The sequence below is a fragment of the Notolepis coatsorum genome (assembly GCF_963971535.1).
Source record: "Notolepis coatsorum genome assembly, chromosome: 5".
Taxonomy (NCBI): Eukaryota; Metazoa; Chordata; class Actinopteri; order Aulopiformes; family Paralepididae; genus Notolepis; species Notolepis coatsorum.
The window spans coordinates 93997251-94020699 of record NC_140169.1 but is presented as its reverse complement, the minus strand read 5'-3'; the positions used below and the strand labels follow the sequence as shown (position 1 = coordinate 94020699).

General features: G+C 42.1%; 1 protein-coding gene across 1 annotated transcript in view; it reads right to left on the bottom strand.

The window, feature by feature from the left end:
- scara3 (scavenger receptor class A, member 3) overlaps nt 1–23449 on the bottom strand; it is a 134630-nt gene that overhangs the window by 73050 nt on the left and 38131 nt on the right. Inside the window, exon 2 of the mRNA XM_084314825.1 lies at nt 15839–15874. Coding sequence (XP_084170951.1) covers nt 15839–15874 — 36 coding nt within the window. The remainder of the gene's footprint in view (nt 1–15838; nt 15875–23449) is intronic.

The window sequence follows — 23449 nt, the reverse complement described above, 5'->3', positions numbered from 1 at the left end:
AAACAGCCAGAAGACAAGAGGCTTGTGTGTAAAGAAAGCTGCTAAGTCAAGAGATGTATTGAAAGGGCTCATGAAGTCAGATGAAAATGCAAATGCAGTAAAACGCCATTTGAATGAATTGTGTGATGAAGCCAAGGTAAGTCATTCATCATTGATGAATTTACCATTACAAGTGACCATCTCTGCATAAACATGTCTTTTTTCAGTTGCAATTGTGCTGTCATTTCTTCCATTGTATACATCTGTCTCAGTCTCTTGGTCCATTGTTTGGTTGTCGGTGGTTGATTTTGTAACCATGCCATAGTTATCATTTTCCTTGCTATTAATAGTATCACTCTCAAGATGTATAACGTATCTCCATAGTATGTGCCTTTCGGTATACATCCCAAGATATAGTACGATGGATTCAGAGGTAAGTCAAGATCTAGAATGGTTTTAATCTCATTTTTGATATTCACCCAAAATGTCTGCACCCTTGGACAGTCCCAGAAAATATGTGTATGATCTCCGATCATTCCACATCCTCTCCAACATAGTGGTGAGGACCCACCAGCAAATCCGGAGAGAACTTGAGGAGTCCTAAAGTACCTGACCTTGACCTTCCAGTCAAACTCCTTCCACATTGGGCTATTTGTGATTTTATGATTGCTTGAATGGCTGTCCTCCCATTCTTCATTTTCTATGATCACATTAGCTTCCAACTCCCATTTTTCTTTAATATAGGTGGTGTCTCCTGGATCGTCTAGTTGTAACATGTTGTAAATATTGGATATCTGCTTTCTTTCCATCAAGTTTTTTTCTATTATGTTAATAAAGTACCGCTCCACATTTGTTGACGGTCTCTTAATTGCTTCCCACTCACTGTGAGTCATTACATAGTGTCTTATTTGAAAGTATCTAAACATGTCTTTCAAAGGTAGATCAAAACATTGCTGTAGCTGTGCAAACGATTTAAAACAGTCTCCTTCCATTAATTGATTGCTAGTAACCAGGCCCAAATCCGCCCACTTTTTAAAACCCCCATCCTCCATAGCTGGCCGGAACTCTGTATTGTCTGCTATTGGCATGGCCCTAGATATTGATCGTGGACCTCCCCCCTTTTTCTTTACACTTTCCCACACCTTTAATGTATTTGTAATCCATTTGTTACCAATCTTAATTTTTTTCCAGTATGCTTTCCCTAGGAATATTATGGATCTGAGAGGAGTCTTTGGACTTGAGTTTTGCTCAATCTGTACCCATCCAGAGTCTAGGTCCTTTTGTATCCAATGCACAAGTATGCGTAATTGAGCTGCCCAGTAGTAGTTTCTTAGGTTTGGCAGACCAAGACCACCCTTGTTCTTTGGCAAACATAGTGTTTTGAGCCTTACTCTAGGTATTTTCCTCTGCCAGATAAATTTGGATAGGAGTTTATCTAACCTTTTAAAGGTAGTGGCAGGTATTGGTATAGGTAGAGACTGGAAGAGGAAAATAAGTCTAGGTAGCACATTCATTCGAATTGATTCTATTCTTCCCACTAGGGAGAGAGGTAAAATGTCCCATCTGGCCATGTCTGATTTGATTTGTACAATCAACTTTTCGTAGTTTGCTTGATATAACTGATTGCTGCTGGGAGTCAGAATGATTCCTAAATACCTGAATCCGTCTCTAGCCCAATGGAAGGGTGCTATACTATTCAGATGTGTTGGCCATGTTCCCACTATCATCATGGCTTCTGATTTGGTCTCATTTATCTTATAACCCGACAGTTCGCCGTAATTTCTTAAATCCATCATTATGTTTGGAATTGATTCTAAAGGGTTTTTGATATAAAGTAAAATGTCATCAGCAAATAACGAGATCTTGTGTGTAATGCCTTTTTGGTCATCTATTCCCTGTATCTGAGGGTTTGATCTAATCATCTCCGCTAGTGGCTCTATGCCAATCGCGAATAGTAACGGAGACAAAACGTCTCCTTGGCGTGTCCCTCTCTGTATCTCAAAGAAGTGAGAGCAGTGACCATTCACCCTTACTCTAGATTTAGGATTTTTATATAAACATTTTATCCAATCTATAAATGTGTTATTGAATCCCATACCTTTCAATGTTAGTTCAAGGTACAGCCAATCAACTCTATCAAATGCCTTCTCAGCATCTAAGCCGAGAAGCATTGATGGTTCTTTTCGAGATCCAGCCACTGTTTGCAGATTTAAAGTTCTTCTGATGTTGTTAGCACCCTGTCGACCAGTGATAAAGCCAGTCTGGTCTGGGTGGATCAGTTTTATTATATGTTTCTGTATTCAATATATATATATAGATGTCAATATCTTGAAATCGTTGCAAAGGAGACTTATGGGCCTATAGGAACTACATCTTGTGGGGTCTTTACCTTCTTTATGTATTACCGAGACAATAGCTTCTGACCAGCTTCCTGGTGGGTCACTCTCAGATAGGGCATAGTTATAAACTACACTTAATACTGGTGTTAACTGTTCAGTGAAATGTTTATAAAATTCATTTGAAAACCCATCTGTACCTGGTGATTTATTGTTCTTAAGCATCTGAATAGTTTCCCCTATCTCCATCTCCGTAATAGGGGAGGTCAGCTCATCCGCCTCATCTGGGGATAGTTTAGAAAGTTTAAGGTTATCTATGAAGTTGTTGATTTTTTCTTTCTTGTTTTCCAATTGCTGTGCTTTGTAGAGGTCGGTATAGTAATCTGCAAATGCATTAGCAATTTCTTGTGTTTGCATTACTTCCATGTGTGTGCTGGGGTGTTTAATCTTTGGAACTATCCGACTTGACTGTATTTTGTGGAGCTGGAATGACAGTAGCTTGCTTGCCCTATTTCCCATCTCATAGTAATTCCTACCAGCAAATCTAAGGGCTCCTTCCGCTTTGTATGTCAACAGGTCATCTAGTTTTTGTCTGCAGGTTAGTAGAGCTTTTAAGTCTTCCTCATCTCTGTTCAGTTTATGTTTCCTTTCTAGTATTTTTAACAAATTTTCTAGGTTCTGCTGTTTTTCATTTCGCTGTTTCTTTAGTGCACTTGAAATTGAGATAATTTTACCTCTCATTACAGCCTTTGCCGCGTCCCATAAAATTTATGGTGAGACATCCCCCTTATTGTTGAGATCAAAATAACTCTTCAGTTCTTCACTTATCCTCTCCCGTGTGTGAGAGTCAGACAGCATGGATACATTGAGCCTCCAATATTTAAAGATCTTATTGGTACTGAGGTTAAGTTGAAGAGTTAGAGGTCCATGATCTGAGATGGTCGCTGGTTCAATGATACAAGTTTCAAGTTTCAAGTTTCTCTAATAGTTGTCATACAGAAGTACAGAATACTTTTATACAAAATGCTTCTTACTGTTACGCTCCAGAGACTGTGCTAGACAAGATAAGTATCAAATAACATAGTATAGCATGTAAATTAGAAGTAGAAAATGAGGTCACAGTGTTCAGTATAGACATATGTACAATGTTCGATGCAGAATAGACGTAACTGAGTTACCATATAATATACAATACTATGCAGTGTACTAATATACAATACTATATAGTGCAAAGCAGAAATGGGATGAGGTACAATTTAGGTACAATTTACAGTAAGGTGTACGAGTTGTAGTGCAAATCCTTTATCAATAAATATAAAGTGTGGGGAGTGGGTGCTACAGTGTGTTTGTTTAAAGTGAGTGTGTGCGTGTGGATGTGTGTGCTATGTGCGTTTGATGGTTGTTGTGTAGTGTTCATTGTTCGTTGAGCAGCCTGATGGCCTGGGGATAGAAGCTTCTTCTGAGTCTTTCTGTGCTCGCCTTGAGACTCCGGTATCGCTTGCCTGACCGCAGCAGTTCAAAGAGGCAGTTGTTCGGGTGACTGGAGTCCTTAATGATTCTCTTAGCCATGCCCCTGCACCGCTTGTTGTAAATGTTCTGGAGGGTGGGGAGCCCCCCTCCAATTGTGCGTTCGGCTGAACGTGTCACTCTTTGTAGTCTGCTTCGGTCTTGTGCAGTGCTATTCCCAAACCAGGAGGTGATGTTGCCAGTCAGGATGCTCTCTATTGTACATGAGTAGAAGTTCTTAAGGATCTTCTGACTGACTTGGAACTTCCTTAGGCGCCTGAGGAAGTAGAGGCGTTGTCGTGCCTTCTTCACAACACTGTCAATGTGTGTGGTCCATGTCAAGTCCTTGGATATGTAGGCTCCGAGGTACTTAAAGCTGTTCACTCTCTCAACCGGTGCCCCGTCGATGCTGAGGGGGCTGTAGTCCTTGACCCCCAACCTCCTGAAGTCCACAATCATCTCCTTTGTTTTGCTGATGTTCAGGGAGAGGCTGTTTTCCTGGCACCATCCCGCCAGGACCTTGACCTCTTCCAGGTAGGCCCTCTCGTCGTTTGCAGAGATCAGGCCCACCACCACTGTGTCATCAGCAAATTTTATGATTGTGTTGCTACTCCGCTGAGCCACACAGTCGTGTGTGTACAGGGAGTAGAGGAGGGGACTCAGAACACAGCCCTGGGGGGCCCCTATGTTGAGGGTGATGGATGAGGAGGTGCAGTTGCCTGCTCTCACCACCTGGGGTCTGCCCGTCAGGAAGTCCAAGACCCACTGGCAGAGGTCATAGTTCAAGCCCAGGTCCCTGAGCTTGGCTATGAGTTTGGAGGGGACTATGGTATTGAATGCCGAGCTGTAGTCGATGAATAGCATTCTCACATAGTTCCCCTTCCTCTTGTCCAGGTGTGATGCTGCTGTGTGCAGCACATGGGCTATGGCGTCCTCCGTGGACCTGTTGGGGCGGTATGCAAATTGCAGGGGGTCCATGTTGATGGGGAGGGAGGAGCAGATGTAGCCCTTTACTAGCTTCTCAAAGCACTTCATGGCTATGGAGGTGAGAGCTACAGGGCGGTAGTCGTTGAGGCAAGCAGGCTTGGATTTTTTGGGTACAGGGATAATAGTGGACTTCTTCAGGCAGGTGGGGATGACAGCCTGTTCTAAGGACAGGTTAAATATGTCAGTGAATACCGGGGCCAGTTGGTCGGCACAGACTTTTAGGACGCGGCCGGGGATGCCGTCCGGTCCTGCTGCCTTCCTGATATTCACTGTTTTAAAGGTCCTCCTCACCTCATGCTCTGTTACCCTGAACACTGAGTCTCCATCAGCAGCAGACCCCCCCCCCCCCCCCCCCCCATTGCCGTGGCTTGTGGGCTGGTGTTGTTATTACCAGCATCAAACCTCGCATAGAAGGTATTGAGGTCATTTGCTAAGGAGATGTCACTGTTCAGTTTGAGGGAGGTGCCTTTGTAGTCTGTCATCGTTTTGAGCCCCTGCCACATAGCTCTGGAGTCAGCCTGTTCAAACTGGAGTTCAATTTTATCCCTGTAGCGCCGTTTTGCCTCTATTACTGTCCTCCTTACGTTGTATCGCGCCACCTTGTGGTCATTCATGTTGCCTGCCACCAGGCCGTCGTTGTATGCTTTGGTGCGCGCTTTCAGAGCTTCACGGACGGATTTGTCTACCCAGGGTTTTTGATTTGGGTAAACTTTAATTGTGGTAGTGGGGATTGTTTCTTCCACCAAAGTACGAACAAAGTCCAGCACTGTCTCCGTGTAGACATTAATGTTATCTGTGTCGCGGAACACGCTCCAGTCTGTGCACTCAAGCGCAGCTTGGAGCGTCTCCTCTGACGCCACATCCCATTTCTGCACCTCTCGCAAGACTATCGGTGTGCTCTTGATTTTTTGTTTGTACTTTGGAGAAAGCAATATGGCCGCATGATCAGATTTTCCAAAGCCACTAGCAGCCTGAGCCTTGTATCCACCCTTGAATTGCGCGTAACAGTGGTCTAAAATGTTACCGCCTCTGGTGTTACAAGTCACATGCTGATAGAAGTCAGGCAAAACCTTTCTCAGATTGGCGCCATTGAAATCACCCACTACTACAATGGCGGCGTTAACGTTCGCTGCTTGATGATTCAACCTTGTCAATATCTTGCTTGGAAATACAGAAGTAATCTATCCGAGAGTAGCTACCATGGACCCCAGACCTAAAGGTAAAGTCTTTCTGCCTAGGATGGTGGAAACGCCATGCATCTATAAGTCCAAGTTCTTTTATCATTGCATTCAGTGATCTAGATTTTTTTGAAATGGGTCCACAATCTACAGGAAGTTTGTCTACTTTTGGATTTAGTACACAGTTGAAATCACCGGCCATAAGGATAATTCCTTTGGCGTTACCAGCCAGAAGTGAGGCTATACCTTTAAAGAAATTGGGGCAGTCTTCATTTGGTGCATATATATTTAGAAAGGTTATGATTGATCCTCCTATTGACCCCAGGACCATAACATATCTGCCCTGGTCATCTGCAATTTCCTTTTCTTTGGTGAAGTATACTGATTTGTTAAATAGAATAGCCACTCCTCTCTTTTTCCCTGTTTGACAGGACGCACTATACACCTGGCCCACCCATTCTCTCTTCAGTTTCTGGTGTTCGTTTATTGATAAGTGCGTTTCTTGAATGAATGCTATAGAGCACTGCATTTTCTTAAGTTGTCCAAAAAGTTGTTTCCTCTTTATTGGGTTGTTAAGACCATTTATATTGTAACTAATACATTTAAGGCTTGTCATAATGTCATTGTATTTCGTATGTACAACATAGATCTATTTTCCATAGTATATGAGCTTGAGGCATTTGTCAAAGAGTATACAACATAAAAAACAAAACAAAATGGTCCCCTATGCACTTGTAAGGGAAAACCTAGGGCTTCCAATTTTCCAGTAAGCTGTCTTACATAAATCACAAATGAAATAATCTCCCGATGTTCTAGAGAGGTGTAGCTTTCTCTCTCAGGGAGCATATTGCACTAAGTGCAAAGAAGCTAACCACGAACGTATAGGGTTAACCTTTGCCTGATAACACAGGCTAAGTGTGATCCGTCTATGGCTCAGTCTCTGGCCTCAGAACCACATATAAACTAAAGTAGATTTGATATATTTAAATTTTCCCAACAGGTAATTAATACTCAGGTACAGAATAATCATATTAGTCAGCAGCATGTCCATTATTTCTTGTGTTTTACACTTATTGTAAACATTTCGTGAGTCAGAGTCTACTATATCTAACTGGTTTACTCATCTTTATCGTCCATGAATGATCTTAGGTCTGCGCCAGATAGTGACATCATGGCTCCTTTCGTTCGCTGCTCTCGCCCGCTTCTTTGTGTTCGCCACCTGTCTCTTGTCAGTTCTCTTTGTAATTTCTCTCTGTCGTCGATTTGGACATGAATTCCCAGTTCTTTCAGTGTGGGAATTGCATCCACCAGGGAGTCGAACACCTTCGTTCCCGATTCTGTTGTCATCCTGAGTTGTGCCGGGTATGGGCAATTAGCGCGTATCCCTTTTTCCTTCAGCTGTTTGATGACGTGACGCATCTGTCCCCTCTTCTTTTGCAGGTCTGGGGAGTAATCGTGATCAAAATAGATCCTTTTCCCTTGAAACGTGACGGGTTGTCCCCATGCAAGCTGTAATACCTGTTCTTTGATATTGAAATCTAGAAAGCGCACAATGATAGAGCGCGGGGGGGGCGCTAGAATCTCTCGGTTTGGCCATCAGTGATCTGTGCGCTCTTTCTATCTTAATCTCAGACTCAAGTTCAGGTGTTATTTTCAGGGATGTTGTCAATAGCTGCTTCACAAACTCTTTAGTATCCTTGTCCTCGCTACCTTCAGGGACTTAGTAGATCCGGATATTGTTGCATCTGAGTCTGTTTTGCAAATCATGTTACCGTCATCTCTGCATCTCTTCTTACAAGGTATTTGAGCGCCCTCTGTTGTCTCATTCCTCTATCATCCAGTTTAGTGATTTCTGATTCAATGTACGTAATTCTACCTTCTGTTTTGTCAATCCATTCAGTTACTTGCGACATAGATGTTTAAAGTTTGCTCACTGAAGACTGAGTGGCATTATGTGCTTCTTTATTCTCTCTCCTTAGATCCTTTAATTCTTTTAGAATCGCGGATTCCTCTCTCTCTGTTTCCTCGTCGATGTCGGAAGAGCTGGTTTGACAAGCCTGTTCAGGCGTGACATCTTTCTCATTTCCAGAGTCGGTTTTGGTCTTTCTTTTAGCATTTCGTTTCTTCGGGCTCATCTTTAGACTTCTTACCGTCTCACTCGTTAAATGTTGCTGACAATATCTGTTTGTTGGGTAATTTATCTCGGGGGTTCTGAGGAGCAAGAGACTCAAGCTGCTACCTCGGACATCACACAACCGGAAGCTCCATCGAAGATAGACTTCTTAAAGGAAAAGGGAGTCTGTTTTGGCTGTTTGAGAAGAGGACACTTAAGCAGAGACTGCAAAAGTCGTTTAACTTGTGGTACATGTAAACAAAAACATCCCGATATACTCCACGTTGAACAAATGGCACAGGAATCATTAGGAGACAATGCTGTCATCTCACCTCACACCTGTGGTCATATTGGGGCCGGTGATGAAACCTCCCTCTTCTCCATAGTACCAGTACAGGTAAAGAGCGACAAGGGGGACACAGTATTGGAAACGTATGCATTCTTGGATCATGGAAGCACATCTACATTCTGCACTGAAAGCTTAATGAGAAGGCTAAACATTCCTGGACAAAAAACAAAAATTCTTCTCCGTACCATGAACCAAGTAAAGCCTGAGACCAGCTACCATATTACCGGTCTGGAAATAGCTAGGATGGACACAAACAACTTCATTCAACTGCCTGATGTGTTCACTCATAAAACCATGCCAGTTTCACAACACAATATTCCAAAACAACAGGACTTGTCACCATGGCCATATTTGAACCATATCACAATACCTGAAATAGACTCTGGCATTGACCTCCTCATCGGCACAAACGCCTCAAAGGTACTGGAACCCTGGGAGGTGGTCAATAGCCAGGCAGATGGACCATACGCTGTGAGGACCCTATTGGGGTGGCTCATCAGGGATGAGAATGGCTGCCCTGCTGCTGCTCTCAATAGAATATCTATTCTAAACATAGAGGAGTTACTTATCGAACAGTACAACCAGGATTTCAGTGAAAGAGCCAGTAAAGAAACAGAGGAAATGTCAAGAGAAGAGGTAAAATTCATTGATATTGTAAACCACTCGGCAAGGATTGAAGAGGGACATTACTGTCTAAACTTGCCTTTCAAACAAGAAGATCCCATCATGCCAAACAACCGTTGTATCGCAGAGCAACGCATCCAGAGCCTGAAACGCAAGTTTAACAAAAATGGAAAGTTCCATGATGAATACACTTCTTTCCTCACAGATATGATTAACAGTGGCTATGCTGAATTGGTGCCAGTGGACCAGCTGAATCGAGGTGATGGAAAACTCTGGTATATCCCACATCATGGTGTGCATCACTCAAAGAAAGGCAACTTGAGAGTCGTCTTTGATTGCGGTGCAGTCTTTAAAGGAACATCACTAAACTGTCAACTGCTTCAGGGTCCCGATCTTACCAACTCACTTATTGGAGTCCTCATCAGATTCAGACAGGAACCTGTTGCCTTGATGGCAGACATCAAGGCCATGTTCCATCAGGTTAAGGTATCTGAAAAACATGTTGACTACCTGCGGTTCTTATGGTGGCCTGATGGTGATGTGCAGCAAGATCTGGCTGAATTTAGAATGAAGGTACATCTTTTTGGAGCTGTGTCGTCACCTAGTTGTGCAAATTTTGCTTTGAGGAAGACTGCTGAAGACAACCAAGCCCACTTTCCACCTGGAGTGTCGGACACGGTAAACGACAACTTCCAAATGGATCAGCAACAGCCGTGCTGTATTGGCATCTGTTCCACAGGAGCACAGAGCCAAGGAGTTCAGGGAGTTGGACTTGGACAAGGACAGTCTGCCAGTTGAAAGAGCCCTGGGATTACACTGGTGTGTTGAGACAGATGTGTTCAGGTTCACGGTTACAGCACCAGAGAGGCCACACACTAGACATGGCATCTTGTCTGTGGTCGGTTCAATATATGACCCTTTGGGATTTCTGGCACCATTTGCTCTGCCAGCCAAGCTGATAATGCAGGAGCTCTGCAGGAGGAGGCTTGGATGGGATGAAGCCATACCCCAAGTTTTCTCTCAGCAGTGGACAGGATGGCTAGCGGATCTCAAGCAAATGGTGGAGTTTAAAGTGGATCGGTGTATGAAACCTAAGAACTTTGGCCAAGTCACACACTCGCAGCTGCATCATTTTTCAGATGCCAGTGAGAGTGGCTACGGAACTGTCTCTTACCTAAGACTGGAGAACAGCAACGGGGAAGTGCATGTTGCATTCACAATAGGAAAGTCCAGAGTGGCACCATTGAAACAAATGACAATTCCAAGAATGGAGCTGGCAGCGGCAGTCCTCGCTGTCAGAGTTGACACGATGCTGCGAAAGGACTTGCAGCTACCATTGGACAAATCCATTTTCTGGACGGATAGCACGACAGTGCTTAAGTACATAAACAATGAAACTAAACGTTTTCAAACATTTGTAGCAAACAGGATCTCTTTTGTAAGGGATGCTACTGACGTATCACAATGGAGATATGTGAGCACAAAGGAAAATCCTGCAGATGCAGCGTCAAGAAGGCTGACAGCAGACCGCTTCTTGAGCTACAAAAGATGGATCAGAGGACCAGATTTTCTCTGTAGATCAAATGATGAATGGCCGAACTTGCACTTTGAATCTACAATCTCTGCTAATGATCCAGAAATCAAACCTGACATTTAGAGCTGCCGCGATTACCGCATTACCGCGGTATCGCTGTTACATCACGGCCACCGCAGAGTAGGCTGAATACCGCGTCACCGCTGTTTTTTATAATAATAATAATAAATTACCCTCCTCTCGTTGGGCTTGCGGCTCTGCAGATATACCCTACTTCTCTATCGAGGTTCCAAGCGACCCTATTGGGTACCAGAAAAGTCACGTGAAACATTGCAGACCACTGATTGGTCAGAAGAGAGACGCGTCACACGTTTTTTACGTCCTGAATGTCAGATCATCACAACACGGCTAATAACGTTAGCTTTAACTCTCCGCCGGAGTGGACTACCATCATCGCTCTTCAGGAGTACTAAACGAGACATAATGATTTTACTGTCTGCAACGAATGTTATAATAAAAGCCCTTCGTTCTATACACTTGTCTGATTGAAAACTTTATTAACAGACCGCAGAATGGGACAACTCAGCACGCTCTGAGCAAAGAAAGGAACTGAGATATGAATAGAGTATTGCTTGCCTTGCTATCGTCCGGTAAATACGCTCAGTGATGTTATTGAACGTATAACTATATAATGTTAATGCCACAAAACGAATGCCTTTATTATAAAGTAGTAACTTTATAGTAATAATAATAAGAAAGGGTCAGGGGGGGTAACCAGCCCTGCCCGCGACACCGAGTGAACTGCGCACGACCAGAGGGTAAACTTCGAATCCGTGTTTCACTTTCAATAACTAATGCGTGCTTGCCGAATCCCAAACAATATTCATGCTGCAAAGTCATCCTCTAAAGATAGACATTTAGACTAGAGGCAGGCTATATGCTATAAAGAGTAGACTACTACTAAAAAAAAATGCATTCAAACTTTTTTTTTTTAATTTTTTGTGTGCGTGCGGTAATACCGCAACGGTAGGAAATATTTTGCAAATTTGTGCGGTAAGGAAAACAGCAATACCGCGGCAGCTCTACTGACATTACAGTAAATGTCATCGTCAAAAGTCAATTGAACCCAACCAACTATCTAATCCACTACTTCTCATCATGGATGAAGCTGAAGACTGCTGTAGCTTGGCTTCTTAAAGTAAAGACCACACTCCTGCAACTGACTAGAAAGAGAAAGGAGATTCAAACTGCCATGAGTAGTGTTGAAAATGATCTTGTCAAATTAAAGGAAAAGGTTGCAGAGGAGATGCAAGTCTTTCAAGTGACACTTCGTGGACAGTGCTTATCTCCCGAAGATCTTATCCAAGCAGAAGATGCAGTCATCTCATTCAGTCAAGGACAGAAATTCCAGGAAGAAATATCCGTTCTACAAGCTGGTAAAAATGTCAAAAGAAGCAGTAATTTGTACAAATTGGATCCAGTGCTGGATGATGGACTTCTGAGAGTAGGTGGTCGCCTGAATAGGCTTGCGATGCCGGAAGAGACCAAACATCCTATTATTCTCTCGAAGGACCTTCACATATCCACACTATTGTTACGACATATCCATAAACAACTCGGACATGGAGGAAGAAACGATATGCTGTCTTGTCTCCGCAAAAGTTATTGGATCATCAAAGCTAACTCCGCTGCAAGAAAAATCATAACTGACTGTATTGTGTGCAGACGACAGCGGGGTCGAATTGGAGAGCAGAAAATGGCAGACTTGCCCTTGGAGAGGATTCAACCAGACAAGCCTCCATTTACAGATGTAGGAGTGGACTACTTCGGTCCGATAGAGATCAAAAGAGGACGAAGTCTAGTTAAAAGGTATGGTGTAATCTTCACCTGCATGGCAAGCAGGGCAGTACATCTCGAAATTGCACATACACTTGATACAGACTCCTGCATCCATGCATTACGAAGATTCATCTGTCGACGAGGTCAAGTTTTGTCTTTGAGATCAAACAATGGCACAAACTTCATAGGAGCAGAAAGAGAATTGAGGGAAGCACTGAATAGCTTGAATCAGGATAAAATCCAGAATGCTATGCTTCAGCAAGGGATAAAGTGGAGCTTTAACCCCCCTGCAGGATCCCATCACGGCAGTGTTTGGGAGCGACTTATCTGCATGGTACGAAATGTACTAGTGCTTGATGATGAAGGATTGCAAACTTTATTGTGTGAAGTAGAAGCAATTCTAAATGATCGTCCCATTACCAAGTCTTCTGATGACCCAATGGACCTGGAGGCGCTGACCCCAAACCATCTTCTTTTGCTGAAAACACAGCCAGTATTGCCACCTGGATTATTTGTAAAAGAGGATCTGTACATCAAACATAGATGGAAACAGGTACAATACATGGCAGATCTCTTTTGGAAACGATGGACAAAAGAATACTTGCCTCTAATCCAAGAACGTCAACGATGGTCAACAGTAAAAAGAAGTTTTGCCCCTGGTGATATTGTTGTGGTGGTTGATCCCACTGCACCACGAGGCTCCTGGTTACTGGGGAGAATATTGGATACCATTTCTGATGCAAAAGGTCTTGTACGCACAGTTCGACTGAAGACCAAAAGCAACATCTTGGAGAGACCAATAACGAAGATATGTCTGCTCCAAGAGACTGAAGTCTAAAGAACATTGAATGCCTACACATTTTTTATTTTATGTATTTTCTTCGGAAATTGCATTGATTGATTGATTGATTGATTGATTGATTGATTGATTGATTGATTGATTGATTGAAAACTTTATTAACAGATTGCAGAATGGGTACAATACAGTACAGCTCAATACACACAATTGTTAAGGGGATGCAGACCAGAGAAAGACTTTCGTCTTGTTTCCACCAGGGTCCCCCATTTTCAATTCATCAGGACATATATGACATACATGACATACAGATAGTCAGTACTGCTACATCTATCCATTTATGACATACCAGATTTGCAAATACAGTACTGTTTGTGATACAGAAGGAGTCAAGAAAAGGGAGTATATACATTTGACGTAGAAACTGTACATTGGAGGAGGTTGGGTGGGGGGGGTTGGGTACACTGGGATATTGACAACCATACTGGGTAATTTACATTGGAGGTGGTTGGGGGGGGGGGGGGCACACTGTATAAGCAAGCAAAACTGTACATTGAGGGGGGGGAGACTCTGTACAAACAAACAAAATTGTACATTGGACTATTGACTAAACCATACTAGGTAAATGACTGTACATTGGAGGGGGTTGGGTTAGGATATTTACAGGGGCCAGTGTTGAATTGCAGTCTCCCGTAGGTGTCTCTTGAGAGAGGTTTTGAAAGTGGGTAGTGATCCACATTCCTTTACAGCTTTGGGTAGGGCGTTCCACATTGATGTGGCATAATTGCGAAACGTGTTTAGTCCCTTATTTGAGCCGAATCTGGGTTTAACATGATTTGTGGAGCTCCCTCTGGTGTTGTGATCGTGGTATTCACTGACCTTTGGGAAGTATTTTGCCATGTACATGGGTACCTTGGTCGTGTAGTGTATCTTGTAGACCAGGCCCATTGCAAGTTGCTGTACTCTGTCATCTACTCTAAGCCATCCTAGGTTGTCAAAGTGGGCAGGGGTGAGGTGGGTTCTAGGAGTAAGGTCAAGCAGTAGTCTGACCAGTTTGTTTTGAGATGTTTGTAATTTTGTTTTTAGCGCCTTTGAGGTGCTTTGGTACCATGAGGTGCAAGCATAGTCGTAGTACCCCTGAATGAGTGCTCCTGCCAGAGTCTTCAGGGTATTCTTGTTTACCAGAGAGGAGATCCGGTACAAGAATCGAGTTCGTTGGTTGACTTTTTTTATTACATTGGATGCCATTTTGTCACAGGAGAGATTAGCCTCTAGGATGGAACCCAGGTAGGTAATTTCATCTTTCCTTGTGACAATATTGTCACCCACTGTAACTGAGAAGCCGTCGGTCTTGCTGAGTTTGTTATTTGAACCGAAGAGAATGGACTCTGTTTTGCCCATGTGTAATGATAGTTTGCATTGGCAATGAAATTGTAGAAGAAAGAGAAAAAGAAAAAAGAATGTGAAAATTGTAAATTTTGAATATGGCTCCCTGAATATGATTTAAGTATTAATTGTCATTACACTTTCGACAATTAGGGGCCGGTGTGTAGGAGCCATTATCATGGTGGCATATTATTTTATTATTTGTAATATTATTATTGGACATAATAATCGCGGGCGGGTTTTAGATTTGACAGCACTGGTTAGGTATTTAGGGTCACAGGTGCAGTAATCAACTAGGACACAGGTAGTGAGGAGCACACCGTTCTTACCAGTAGCTCAGTAACAGAAGCTCAGCAGCTCAGCAACCAGAAGACAAGAAATACCAAATAAATATAGAATACCATATAATTCCTACAGAACCCACTCTAGCAATAAATTGAATGTACAACTGCAACTTCAGCAATAAACACCCCTAAACCTGGAATCACGACTGGACATCCATCATTGCTGTGTCTACTGCGTAAGATCACTCCCTACCATACCTGTGAAGTAACGGGCAAGAGAAAACAGGACATTGGAAATGGAAAATTGCTGTTACACATTCCTTTGGAATCAGAATTTTGGAAACGGTTCTAATTTGGAAACTAGGGGTGTAAAGGTACACGTATTCGTACCGAACCGTTTCAGTGTGTACCGTACCATACTGAACGAATACAACGGCATCTTAACCACTAACGACCGCCCACCGGGGGCTGTTTTTTTCACAATCTAATATAATTATTATTATTTATTATTAATTTCTAGAATATTCATTGACAGCCCTACAAGTACAATTAGTTACTGCACACTACATCACCCCTGAGTGGAACATGGAAAGCCAAACTTTCCCCCACTGTACTGAAAACCCGTACCAAACCTTGACTTCAAAGCCGAGGTACGTACCGTACCGTGGTTTTTGTGTACCGTTACACCCTTATTGGAAACGGTTCTTGATGCCCAACCCTACTCCTGATGATGTCACTGAGCATCTTTTACCTCTTGATGATGTCATTGAGGATATTTTACCTCGTGATGATGTCATTGAGGATCTTTTACCTCCTGGTGATGTCATTGAGGGTCTTTTACCTCCTGGTGATGTCATTGAGGATCTTTCATAACAAAACATTTATAGTGCTTGGGTCAGGAAGATGAGAGCAGAGATTGGTCCTCACCTTTAAAGAGCTGGTTCTCGTATCCACCATAGCTTTCTGCAAAACAGAGAAAGGGATGAGGGAGAGAGAGAGACAGAGAGAGAGAGCAAATGTTACATATTTACAACAGAATATTGAAACAATAACAACAAAACATCCTACAACATTAACACATCCACCGCCGGAAACGCTTTAAAACGTTATTGCCTGCCACAGCGATATTGAGATCAATATTTAATTTTTTCACCATGGCATTCATAATTCATATATACACCTCCGGCGCTGCAGCTGGACCCTACGGCTAAAAAAAACGACGGCTCAATACCGCCGCCTGGTGGATGGTCAGGCGAGTTACACTGGTAAACAGGATATGGCCGATGTCCGTCGATTAAATTCATCCGGCCGTCAGACATTGTTGCAAGGCTTCCGACAGACATTATGTACATATCGATCGCTTTATAAACTTAATAATCTATATGATTTCGGCATTTATTGCGACATACAAACCAGAAATGGACCTAGGCGATCGACGTCCTATACCTGGGATCTTTCACCGCCAGTCTCATTGACCCACGGTAAGAGGACACTGACGCTATTGTTCATTATTTTCACTGCAAACCGATCTGATCAATATATCACCCATACTACATAAAGCATTTACTGACGATCACGGAATTAAAAACGACCCCCCCCCCTTTCATCCGGGCATGATGAAGCATAACGTATAGGATCATATACAGTTGAATTTTTTAATATAGCGTGTATCGGGAATAAACGGCAGTTGATAATCTATATATGCGTTTATGCCTATAACTCACGTTCTATGAATTACTGCAGAAAACGATAAAAACACTTAACCCCACGACCCGGAAGTACTCCTGTCGATCTGCGAGACATAATTATCCAGAATAGATTACATTTTTACATCCCCGAGACTATTTGATAACTACGATGTGGAAATGATACCCAATGCATTATCAGATCACTGTTATTTACTCCTAAAAGGAACATTTGGTATACTATCAACCCGAGCCCCAAGATGGCGATTTAACACGATGCTGCTCAATAACAAGGAATTCATAACACAAATCAAAGAAGCTCTTACGGTATTCCTTCGGATGAATGCGAATACGTTGCAGGACCCCAGAATATTATGGATGACGACAAAGGGAATGATCAAGGATTTCACTGATAGCTTTTCCTCCCAAATACGCAAGAATCAATGCTCAAAACTAGCTGAACTGGAAACGCTTTACTCAACGTTATTTAATTCTTTACAATACAACAACTCGGTTCGACTGGAAAATCAAGTCAACATACTAAAAAAAGAGATTAACGCCATATACAGACAACAATCTGAAATGCAAATACGTAGCACAAGACAACAGCAGTACTCCCAAGGTTCCAAACCAAGTCACCTATTAGCTATGCGATTAAGAGTCAACGCAAAATTTGCAGATATAACTACCATTAGAGCACAACAAGGACTTGTTACAGAACCCAAAGAAATAAACACGACATTCAAAGAATTCTACTCCAACTTATACAAATCAGATACGACCTTCGATCAAAACAAATGGACACATATCTTAATCAAATTAACCTCCCTAAACTTTCAGAGGATGACGCTAAACAGTTAGAAACACCGATCACACTAGATGAACTTAGGGAGGCCATATCTGAAATGCAAAGTGGTAGGGCTCCTGGAAGAGACTGTATCCCACCAGAAATGTACCTCTCTTGTTGGGACATAATTGGACCCTTATTACTAAATATGATTTTATACTCAGTCAAGGAGGGGAACTTCCATAAGAATGACAATATTGCACTCATAACAGTCCTCCTTAAAAAAGACAAAGACCCCACCGAGTGCGGTAGTTATAGACCTTTAAGCCTCCTCGGAACCGATATCAAATTGTACTCTAAGGTATTAGCCATCAGACTACAAAAGCATATGACGTCTTTAATTCATCCGGACCAAACTGGCTACATAAGAGGCCGCTTGATCACTGATAACATAAGACGATTACTACACGTACTAGATGCTAACAAGGAAGACAACACACCTAAGGCGATACTGTCCCTGGATGCAATGAAAGCTTTTGACAGGTTGGAATGGTCGTATCTATGGGCAGTATTAGAAAGGATGGGGTTAGGAAAAGGATTCATTGATATGATTAAAGTATTATACAAAGACCCATCGGCCATGATTACAACAGGTACAATCATCTCCGAAATCTTTCCGGTATCACGTTCTTCCAGACAGGGTTGCCCTCTTAGTCCCGGACTATTCGATCTATCACTAGAGCCTTTAGCACAATATATAAGACAATCCCAACCCATAGAACCAATCATAATCAAGGGCACACAACACAAAATTAGTTTATATGCGGACGACGTAATACTGTTCATGCAAAACCCCAACACTGCATTGCCTCCTCTTCTCAAGTTGATTGAGGACTTTGGAGATTTATCGGGATTTAGGATAAATTGGCCGAAGTCGGCCTTCCTCCCACTTAACGCCCCTGCAAAAAGAAATATAACCCTCCCAAAAGAGATACCGATGGTAAAACACTTTAGATGTTTGGGAGTTGAAATATTCCCTACCATAAGCCAAACGGTGAAGCACAATTACATAAAAATCCAAAACAAAATCAAATACGACCTTGTCAGGTGGTCAAAACTTAAAAACTCAGTACAGGCACGGATATCAATAGTTAAGATGGACGTCCTACCTAGAATCAACTTCTTCAGCTCAATGCTACCGTTACCCCCTCCAAAGGGTTACTGGAAAGAATTACACTCCTCCACATACAAATTTATTTGGAATAACAAACCACCACGTATAAAAAGATCCACCACACAGAGAAACAAAGCAGACGGAGGTATGGCATTTCCAGATTTCTACCACTACTTTAAGGCGTACACTTTAAGACCACTAACAACATGGTTTGATCCCCAAGCATTAGTATCCTGGAGAAATGTAGAAGAAAATATAGTAGCTCCACATAGGCTGAAGGGCATAGTATACACCAAATTATCAATTAAGCAATGCGAACGGAAATTTGGCCCCATAATCACTCATGCGATCCGGATATGGCGTGAAACACAAAAAAAATATTCTACCCCACATAAATGGCATAATCATACTCCCTTATTCAATAACAATGCACTCTTGATTGGAAAACAACATATAAGATTCCCTAGATGGGAAAAGCAAGGCATACACTCATTAGGAGACGTTTTCAACAAACAGGGTTTTTGTAGTTTCAATGAAATACGCAAAAAAATGTATCTCACCAAGTCCACATATTATTTTTACGCACAGTTATTGGCATGTTTGAAGGCTCACGGTGTTCCATTAAGGATACCAATTGTACACCACAGATACCACAAATTTTTTTATGAAAGAGAGACATCGAGAGGTTTCGTTTCAGATTTTTATCATAAATTACTAACGGCCTCGTATGAAACCCTCCATCTAGACTCAGTCTGGAGAGGAGGGATATACCAGACCTGGAGACAGACTTTGACTGGCAAGAGGCCTGGGCAAATGTACGACTTGCATCAAGGAACCCGGACCATCAACAAATCAATCTTAACTATATTCACAGGACATACTTAACTCCTATAAGACTGAACAAAATGGGTCTTAAACAAGACTCCAAATGCTCCCTATGTACAAATGGGGACGAAGGGACTGGGACTGCCCACCAGTTAAGATATTTTGGAAAGAAGTGACCCAGCAATTATCAAATCTCTTAACTCTGGATATACCTGTACACCCCTCTGTATTACTGCTGAATGATGTCTTTGAACATGCAGTACCTCCACAGCTAAAGAGATTGGTTTTATCCGGTATCACAGTGGCTAAAAAGCTGATAGCATCACGATGGTTTCAACCGGAAAAAATGTGCCGGAAGGTCTGGACTCTTACATATCTCGATGTGATTTATCAAGAAATATCTACAGCAAGAATTTTGGGTCTCAATGAATCCAAAATGACAATGTGGTTAGAAGTGGTGGAGAGAATAAAAGCTAGCATATAATGGTAGTGTCCGGTTAGGAACAAGTTATAATGGTTGGATTATCCAATGGAGGGTCCGGGAGGGGGGGGTACGAGCTGGAGCATATGTGTGTAGGTTTTTAGATAACAGGTATTAGGGGTATATCCTGTATAAGACATTTGACTAAATGGTAATTTCATTGGATATGCACTGTAATTAATGCTTGTATATCTTATCGTGTGTTGTCATGTTTGTTTATATGTTTGTTTAAAAAATAATAAAAAAATAAAAACAAAAAAAAAGAAAACGATAAAAACATACTTATATTCTAGAAGGTATTTTTGGAAGAATCTATGAATGAAAAAGTATAACGTTCCTACATCCTGAACGATAGATAATCGATGTTGAATATGCCATAGTAATGTCAATTTAGCAATAAAAAATTATTTTTGATCCACTTTTTCTCCCATTTTCTATTTTTCTCCCATCCCAATTTCGTATCATCCAATTCAACCCTCCCCTGTCTCGAACGCTGTTTCTTGCCTCCCACAAGCCGGCTGCAATGTGGACTAAGTCATACATAGCACGAGTCCCCTCCGGTACTCGAGGTAACAGCAGTCGCATCTTTTCACCTGCGCGGCGCGATCTTTCAGCGGCAGGGGTCTGCGCTTTGGAGGAGCGCCGCCCCCATCGCTTCCTGATTCTACTGCGCAGGCGCACCAACCGACCTGTAGGAATCGCTGTCCACAACGACCGATCCCCACCCATCAGTTTCCCACCCCCTAATACTGCCAATGTGTATTAATACGGACGACCAGCTAAACTGAAAGCAATGTGGAGCGCTGGGCTCGAACAGGCGAACCCAGCGTCTCCAGTATTCATGGTGAGCGCCTTGCCCACTGCACCACGTAGCCGCCCTTAGCAATACAATTTAAAAAGTTATAGCCCTGCAAAGAAGGTGAACATCTCCATAGGCTTAGAGTGGTGGCAGTGAGGCTACATTGATGGATATAACCGTGGCAGGGAATGTGTTAACAACAAATATAAAACTTGAGTGAAAATACAGCAGGTAGTCTAAGGTAAATAAAGGATAGTGCGAGGACATGACATTAACCTTAACACCCAAACGGAATGAAGTTAACAACAAATTGTCTATGGGCTAACATTACATTATGTCAAATAAACTGTTGGCTGATACAGCTTATATGTACTCAGAAAAAGTGCGTTTACTGGGTCAATATCGCTGAAGAGCACCATTCAACCCTCACAATACTCAAAACCTTTGGTTTTAATTTCCCATTAACTTTATGTCTTATCATAAATAATAAACACTCAAGTTGTAGAAGAATATATTCGCTGAGCTCCCACACATATTTTCAGATGATCCCGGGCCAATATTAGGATAATAAACCATAAGATATGTCCACCCTGTCATGGACACAGGGTAATTAGTTTGCATAAATAAATACAATATTTTATGTAAAATATATATTTTTAAAGAAAAACGTAGAATTCACACATATTGTCTTCAATTTAGGTAAAATTGTGATATTTGGATATTATTGGCCCCTACTTAGCTATTGAACACACTAGATTATATAGAGATATTTATTTTAAAATGTCAAGATGACAGGGTGGACCAGCACATGACGGGGTGGACACATCAAGCAGAACACAAAACATTTGAATAAAACATTTATTAAACTAATGTTAGGATTGGGGGTAGTGAGGGAAGGAGAGTAGAACCCAATATTGCAGGACAATGATGACGAGAGAGGAGGCAGAGACGAAGTAGTAGTAAATAATGAAATGTATTTGCAGAGCAAGCCGGTAAACAAAGGCGCGTTACAAAAGAACAAAACAGGCTCAGCCGAGCTGGCACTGAGGAACAACGAACTGTGAACACGAAAATAAAAGGCAACAAAACAGAATACTATCAAACACTTACTTAGACAAGAACAACACTACAGGGTAAGGACGACGTCGACAGGAACAGAGGAAACGGAGGTATGATGCCACAATGAGGTGAGGACAAACCCACACTTATATCAGACTAATTACAAATTGACAACAGCTGGCAAGCCAGTCTAACACAGAGAATCAACCACAAGGACACAAAAGCATTATACTCAAAACACAACCAGACAGGGGAACAACATCACACAAGGGGAGGGAAAGTCAACAACAGCACACACCATGAAATCACATTAATCATACTATTAATTATATTAATTACATTTGTCAACATGGTTAATGTGCAGGCCTGCACCATCTGCTGGTGACCACTAGAGGGTGGTATGAGACCACTGGAGGGAGGTAGGACTCCAATGTTTCTCTTCCCATCACAGCCCAAAAGAGGGCTGAGTCTGGGATTGTTACAACTAAAACTGCATTACATTCTCAATCTATTGAAATAAATCACAATATAAACTTTTATTCTTTTTAGATTGCATGTGTGTGTGTGTGTGTGTGTGTGTGTGTGTGTGTGTGTGTGTGTGTGTGTGTGTATTTTAGAAAGTGTATCAAAGGGAAAATCCATTTACAAATGAAAATACGTCCACCCTGTTTGCATTTTAGTTTACTGAATTTTAACATACTGTGGCTAGCTAACTAGCTTGCCTGTTTTTTTAAGATAATTTAGTATACTTTAATATTTTGAAAATATTACATTCTAATCACTTCCAGTATATTTTATGTGTACATGTTAAGCTTGGACAGAGCAAGTAAGAAAATAACTGTTGTTGTGATGTCGGTAGAGTGGAGGGTCCCCAATATGACATAGTGGACAACAATTTAAGGGACACACAAAAGCTCTTCTGTATTGTTTGTTTATACTTCAGAAGTGTGATATTTAGACTAGGTCCCAAAAATGTATGAAGTGAATGAGGAGCCTGACACCTGGGAGGAATGGTGGTGTTGATTGTTGATGGTGGAGGTAAACGGTACTCTATCCCCCCCCCCCCCCTCACAATGAGCTGTGGTGTTCCACAAGGAAGCATACTAGGACCGCTACTGTTCATAATTTATGCAAATGCATGTCGTCAGCTTGTGACTGCAACTTGTTCTTGTTCACGGACGACTCAGCCCTGCTGGTCTCTGACAAGAACAAGTTACAGGTTGAAAAATCCCTCAGCTCAGAACTCGGCAGAATCTGCACCTGGCTCGCTGATAACAAACTATCATTACACCTGGGTAAAACAGAGTCCATTCTCTTCGGAACAAACTCAGCAAGACCAACGGCTTCTCAGTTACAGTGGGTGACAATATTGTCACAAGGAAAGATGGAATTACATACCTAGGTTCCATCCTAGAGGCAAATCTTTCCTGTGACAAAATGGCATCCAATGTAATCAAAAAAGTCAACCAACGAACTAGATTCTTGTACCGGATCTCCTCTCTGGTAAGAATACCCTGAAGACTCTGGCAGGAGCACTCATTCAAGGGTACTACGACTATGCTTGCACCTCATCATGGTACCAAAGCACCTCAAAGGCGCTAAAAACAAGATTACTAGGATGGCTTAGAGTAGACAACAGAGTACAGCAACTTGCAATGGGCCTGGTCTACAAGATACACTACACCAGGAGTGGCCAACCAGTCAGAGACTAAGAGCCACAAAAATTAC